The sequence below is a fragment of the Limulus polyphemus genome, unplaced genomic scaffold (assembly GCF_000517525.1).
Source record: "Limulus polyphemus unplaced genomic scaffold, Limulus_polyphemus-2.1.2 Scaffold5447, whole genome shotgun sequence".
NCBI lineage: Eukaryota > Metazoa > Arthropoda > Merostomata > Xiphosura > Limulidae > Limulus > Limulus polyphemus.
In genome coordinates, this window is record NW_013671057.1 from 47,772 (window position 1) to 54,856 (window position 7,085).

General features: G+C 33.5%; 1 protein-coding gene across 1 annotated transcript in view; it reads right to left on the reverse strand.

Moving 5' to 3' along the window:
* The window catches only part of LOC106472589 (G protein-coupled receptor kinase 2-like), a gene marked incomplete at both ends in the record, with an annotated part of 52,275 nt that extends 47,443 nt beyond the window's left edge, over positions 1-4,832 (reverse strand). The window contains one exon of the mRNA XM_013933244.1: positions 4,756-4,832. Coding sequence (XP_013788698.1) covers positions 4,756-4,832 — 77 coding nt within the window. The remainder of the gene's footprint in view (positions 1-4,755) is intronic.
* Between the last annotated feature and the right edge of the window lie 2,253 nt (positions 4,833-7,085).

Consider the following 7,085-nt stretch of genomic DNA (forward strand, 5'->3'; position numbering starts at 1 on the left):
TTGTTTCCATGACGGATATTCCCTCGACTGGCCGATACAGCTGACTGTCAGCCATCTGTTTGTTTCCATGACGGATATTCCCTAGACTGGCAGATAAAGCTGACTGTCAGCCATCTGTTTGTTTCCATGACGGATATTCCCTAGACTGGCAGATAAAGCTGACTGTCAGCCATCGGTTTGTTTCCATGACGTTTACAAATCCAGACTATTTTTTGGGGCATCCTGTTTTTTGTCTTTCTGTACATCTTCTACCCGAGAGTGCGTCCGTTCGATTTTTATTATGGTTTTATGAAACTTGATGAAATAATAAAACTGCTCAAAAACTATAACCAGTTTCATTTCCATCAGTATATAAGCCCCCTTTTCCTTAAAATAAACGATTAACTAGGCTCCGTACCATTTATTAAATGTGGAAGCATATCAGTTTACAGATAAAATTGGGCTATATTACTTATCTACGTCATCACGAGAACGTTAAATAAAATCCTGGAAGCGCAACAACGAAATTTTAGTTATTGGTACGCGACTCGTATATAAGACAATAAAAGATTCTATCGCCGTTATTGAAAACATAAACAGAAGAAAATAAAATAGTTTAGCTTTAGAGAATTAAATCATGAACGAGTTTTGTAGTGTTTATAAGACGCACTTTATATATATATGTAAATTATGCGTGCTTTTAATTTTACATCCAGATTGTTTTAATTGTCAAATTTCCATTACGTTGAATAACAGATATACGAAGTAGGCTTAACGTTACTAATTAGCTTACCACCTAGTGACTGTAGCTTGCAACTAGTTAGTTGCACAAACGGTTTTCACGCTAACCATTTACGACATGATTGCCGCCATCCCTGGGCAAGTGTTTCTATGCCGATCTTTGATGTAAGACAGTGGAGTGACTGCTATCTATTGTTGGCTGGTTTAGCGCAAAGCTACACAGTGGCTATATAAGCTCTGTCCAGGGAATCGAACCCCGGACTTCAGCGTTGTAAGTCTATAAATTTAACGCTGTCTCATCGGGGGGGGGGGGGTCTGTAAAATTAATGTCTGATATTTCTGTAAACTATGAACACACATAACCCGCCAGGTGGAGTATTATTTGTTTCACCCGCTAGGTGGAGTATTACTATTTTAGATACAAATGCTGCATATATATATATATAAATCGCGAAAAGTGACAAAGCCAAGTGGCTCAATGTATAACGTAAGGTTTAACATTTTCCTGTTATGTTTCAACAGAGATTAGCCCTACTATAGCTGTAATTTTACAATAACGTTAACTCTGATTTTACAACCAGAAATGCCATTGTCATCAGAGTGTAATGCAAGTTCAAGTATCTTGCTCTTTAAATGATCACCAGGGAATGAAACCGAATCGGTGAAACATGCACGTGGGCAAGTGGGTAAATATCCAACTTATAAAATTGAATACAAGTGCAACGTTGTAATTAACCTGGGAAAATGTAGACAAGTATATATATATGGATAGACGGAAGGAGATACATGACACAGCACCAACCGCCAACTCTTGATCACTGATCGAACAGGTATAGGATTTGACTATTACTATTGTAGTGCAACCAAAGTCTCAACGTGCGGTGTGTGTTTATGTTGCAACGGGTCACGAACCACGAACCATCGGATTCAAAGATAATGAATGCTAACTACTAGGCCTAATCCAGTCGATATAGACGGATGTCAGATTGAAGGTTTTTGAATATGTATTTTCTCAGACCTGAACAACGAAATATCTTTGTTGTGGGATGGGTGTCCTCCTGCTCTAGATGAAATTATACTGTGGATTTTATTTTGAGATTCACTCACGAAATCGACTGAAGTCACTTTGATCTAGATGGAGATCTAATAACTGGTTTCACACACATAAAACTGTCGGTAAAATCACTTTATTCACGGATATTGAAAAAAATAAAATAATACATAAAAATTCTTACAAAATAAATTTTCAATGAAAATGAATACATGTTATCAAGCCTCTATTGTGGGTGTTTGCAGTTTTAGGGTGAATGCGTACAGATTGTTGTTTGTTTAGGACACAAAAGGGCCGTCTAGGTTAGTCCTCCCTAATTTTAAAATAATAGCCTAGAGGGAAAACAAGTAGTCAGCATCAACCATTGCCAAACTCTTGGGTTACTAGACCACACCCGGCCCATCTGTGTTCAAAACTTACCTTAGGCCTGAAACTGTCTTACAAAATATCCAAACAAAATTATATATTTATACAAACTTCGTAATGGATGCAATGCATAGATTCCCCGATTAAATTTGTAATTGTATTTCATACAGAGATAAAAACAGTAAACTTGTATGTTGCTGGAACAATTAAAGCTTTATTTCGGGCCTATTTTTTTTTTTATATACACAATAGGCTATATGCGCTGTGCCCAGAGCGGGAATTGAACTAAAACCTTAATATTGCCCTAAAACGTACCGCTCAGCCATCGGGGAAGAGGTCATGATTAGAGTTATGATGTAATAAAAACTGGATGACAAAATGTTTAAAAATATTATTTTATATTTACATCCAGGGAATAATAAATAAAACAAAATCATTACATAAACAACATGCAAAACACGTCTTTTTTTCCTGACTGAATAAATGAGATGCATGAATTAAGTATACAGTCAACTAACAAACATTTCAAAGTTTGGTTTATTACAAAACGTTTTTTTACAAACAAAATGAAATTTTTATTTTTAAAAAACGTATACAATCTCCATGTAAAAACGAAACGCTCGCGCTGCTACCTAACAACGGCGACTCTCTCGAGAGCACATGATGAACGTCATAAACAAAACGTGTAACTATAGTCTACTCAGGACTAATGTTATCAGGTTGAAGCAGCTTCAACCATATTGACGGTGGAGCTTTGGAGATAAGAAAGGTCTATGTCCAACCTATATGATACAGCTGCAGTAATGTAACAGAACATACATAACTTGTACATGTGCCAATACAAATCTAAGCCTTACTTATGTCACCGTTAATTAATCCTTCAGTATAAAGAAAACTTAAGCAACAAAAATGCAAATAAAACTTGGTAGATTAAAATATAACCATACTAGGGATAAATGAATTACAATAAATAATGTAAGACCATTAATTGCATGACGGTGACTTAGGCCTATTTACTAAATGAATTACAATAAGTCACCGTAATGTAATTAATGATCTCACATTATTTGGGCCTACTTACTAAATGAATCACAATAAATAATGTGAGACCATTAATTACATGACGGTGACTTAGGCCTATTTACTAAATGAATTACAAATAAATAATGTGAGACCATTAATTACATGACGGTGACTTAGGCCTACTTACTAAATGAATCACAATAAATAATGTGAGACCATTAATTACATGACGGTGACTTAGGCCTACTTACTAAATGAATTACATAAAATACAATGGTTTCAGAGTCCACATTTATAAAATAGAAAATGACTACTAGGTGAATTGATTAGACGAAAAAAGAATAGTTTTAGAGTCAATTACGTAAAGGCTACAACTCTGACTGTATTACGTGAAAAAAAAATGGTTTAGTCATTACATAAGTGTGACTCCTCTACTGATCTATTACTGGCGAATGTGGCCAAATAGTAGTAAACATTTGTTGTGGGGGGTTTAATCTTGAATAATGCTTATTTACCAGCTATGAAACTGTTCTATAATTTGTAACACGATTTGGCTTTAAGTATTTAAATAATGTGTCAAATATATATTATAATTTGCAGCAGGAGTTGGTTCCAACAATTGTTTCAATAAAACATCAATTATTCAATAATTTATAGCAGGATGAATGGCACAAAATGCTACAACTGTAGTAGAAGCTAACTCAAACTTGTGGAGTCACTGAATGTGTGTTACAGTCATGATTGTTATTGTTGACTTTATACGTTAGTTTTTTTATATATTATTGCATATTTATATTTTACAATTAATTTGTGTGTTTGTTTCAGATATTTGTTCAAAGCTACAGAAGGGCTACCTTCTCTAAATCAACTTTAATTATCAACTGATAGACACGAGGAAGGCAGCTAAAGGAAGGCAGCTAAGTACACGGTACCACTTGTCAGTGCTTGGGCTGCTCTTATTTGACCAAATAGTGCAGGCAATTTTTGCAGCAATGGGACATAAACCGTGGACCCCTGGATTCCCAATCTGGCATGCTACCTACAAGGCCAGGCTTAATCTTACTTAAAACAAAAATCATATACAAGTGTAGAGGCATAAGTAAAATCACAGGCATAAAAAGGTCAAACATGTTGTAATAAGAAACTTTTATTTTGTATATCACATTTCAGATTTGCCCAATCTTTGTTAATTTTTTAAGCAATAGTTGAGGTAATTTATCATATTCAACATTATAAATGTCAGCCTATTACTCTAGGTGATACATCTCGAGATTTAGAAAGATGTTGAAAACACGAGTTTCGGAAGAATAAAACAAAAGCAAGTCAACGGAAAGCATGCAAATGAGATGAAGGAGTGCATCTGACAATTAAAAGCAAATATTATAACCATTACCTTGATTCCTTTTAGCAACAAAATCACGTAAAACACAACTTTACCCATTCTTCTCTATGCACTTCTATCAGTATTAATGGTATAATATTTTTGACGCTCTAAATCAAGACTATGTGAATGACACATATAAACTTAATTAATTAGTAATTTGAATACAAGACTAAGAACATTTACAGATAGCACATAAACACATGAAACTTACCTAGCCTTTGGTTGAATATCTTATCAAATGTCACTTCCCCCATTTTCTCAAGGTGTTTGTGCATAACACTACGAACACTGAAATGTAAAACATGTAGTTATGTAAAAAATCACTCCATAAAAAAGTGAAATAGCTTTCAAAACCTAATTACTTTACTAATTATATCTGTCAGATAAAATATCAATATATATATATTGGAATATATATTTTGTTTCTTATTATTAATGAAAATGTTAAAGTTTTGAATTTGATGAGCCTTTACAACCTTGAACTTTGATCTTTTTTTTTTTTTTACAACACACAAATATAAATATATACAGTTTAAATTATAACAAGCATTATTATTTAAATCTCTTCTGGAGTAACTTAACAAATCATTGGTATTATCAGCACTACATATTTAATATTGTTTCATTAACAAATTATCGAGATCTATCCAGAGGGGTATCAAAATTTAAAAACAGATTGAAAGTTTTAAATTTTGCCAATCAAGAACAAGAAAAGCTGGAAGATACATGAAAATTTGTTAGACATCTAATGGAACCTAAATTATTATAAACTAGCACGGAAGTTATGTAAATACATGATTAATGAAAGATTATCTTACAACATGAAAAGTTGCTTCCCTTATATGTTATTGCAAACAATTAAAAAATACCCATAAAAATTGCAAAACACAAAATGTGAAACTGCAAGTCTGCCAAAACTTTCATGCCAAATCTGTTGAAGAACCATAAACAGGGGGTGGAGTAGTGGTATAAAGTGCAAAAACACCTATAAAAAAAGACAACATAAAATGCAAAACTGAAAATTTGTACAGTATCTCCCCTTGTACCCAATGAACCTCCATACTAAACTGGGTGAAGATTCATCTACAGTGGGAAAAGTACTGGTAGAAAATGCCCATAAAAACCATAAAATTCAAAACTAAAAATTTTTATGTAACTAACTGATAGCACAGTTGGAAATGTAACTAACTCATAGCACAGTTGGTAATGTAACTAACTGATAGCACAGTTGGTAATGTAACTAACTGATAGCACAGTTGGTAATGTAACTAACTCATAGCACAGTTGGTAATGTAACTAACTCATAGCACAGTTGGTAATGTAACTAACTGATAGCACAGTTGGAAATGTAACTAACTGATAGCACAGTTGGAAATGTAACTAACTGATAGCACAGTTGGAAATGTAAATAACTGATAGCACAGTTGGAATTGGTGCAACAAGGATAACATTTTATAAAAAATATTAGCTACCTTCAGGAAATAGTGTTAAAACAGGTGAATTAAACTACAGATTTTCAATTACTTAAGTTTTAGACTTTTAACATTACTAAATAATACATAATGTAGCTTAGAAATAGAGGAAAAAATGTCGTCTACTCAAAACGTGGGATATGATGAAACAGTGATGAATAAGGTTTACATATAAATTTGGCGTTAAGATAAATTACCAAGACACTGTACTACAATTCAGAGAAGACTTCATGAACGTCCAGCACAAAAAATAAATAATTATGTTACTTTTATTTCTTTTTTTTAAATAAAGGTTAAAAAAAATTGTGGTTAAAACAACAGCTGGTAATTTTTATTTTTACTATTTTTTTGTAAGATCCAATAAAAACCTAAAATTATAGATGAACTTAAGACCACAATATAAAGGTTAAGTTCATGTCAGGATTTGGTACAAAGCTACAAAAAAAAATAGTTCTTAATTTCAGACTTATAGATTAGAGGAAGGTAACCAATGAAGGTACCCACCGCTAACCCTAGAGGGATTTGACTGTTACTCTAAGTGTATTCATGCCCCCTTCCTCTCCCTCCAAGAAATAAAGAAAGTACCATTTCTGTTGTAATGAGTATCAAACCATGAAACCTGCCCCAGTTTCACACTCCAAACACAACAACTATAGGCCATGCTCAGCTCTTATCACTCTCTATACTAATAACAACTAAGAAGAATCAATACGGGTTTTAGCCACAAGTCCACGCGTTTCATATATTTTGCCAACAACGTAGCACCAACTGTCAAGTACGTGTGAAATATGAGAGAAGTTGTCACACCTACTGTTGAACACCAATTTAAGATGTACGACTGACGAGATTCGAACTATATCAACCTAGGTAAGTCTTACAGTTTATATATATATCCAACGTTATCTAAGCCTACGAAATGAAATCACGTGATATAACCCTAGCGGTTCGTCAGTATCAACTAGAGTCCCTAAATGTTCAAATATTTCAAAACGCTCACATACAGTGGAATCTCGCACACCTACGGTAAACATTAATAAATCCCTTTGTAGGGTGTAAAAAAAAAAAGAAA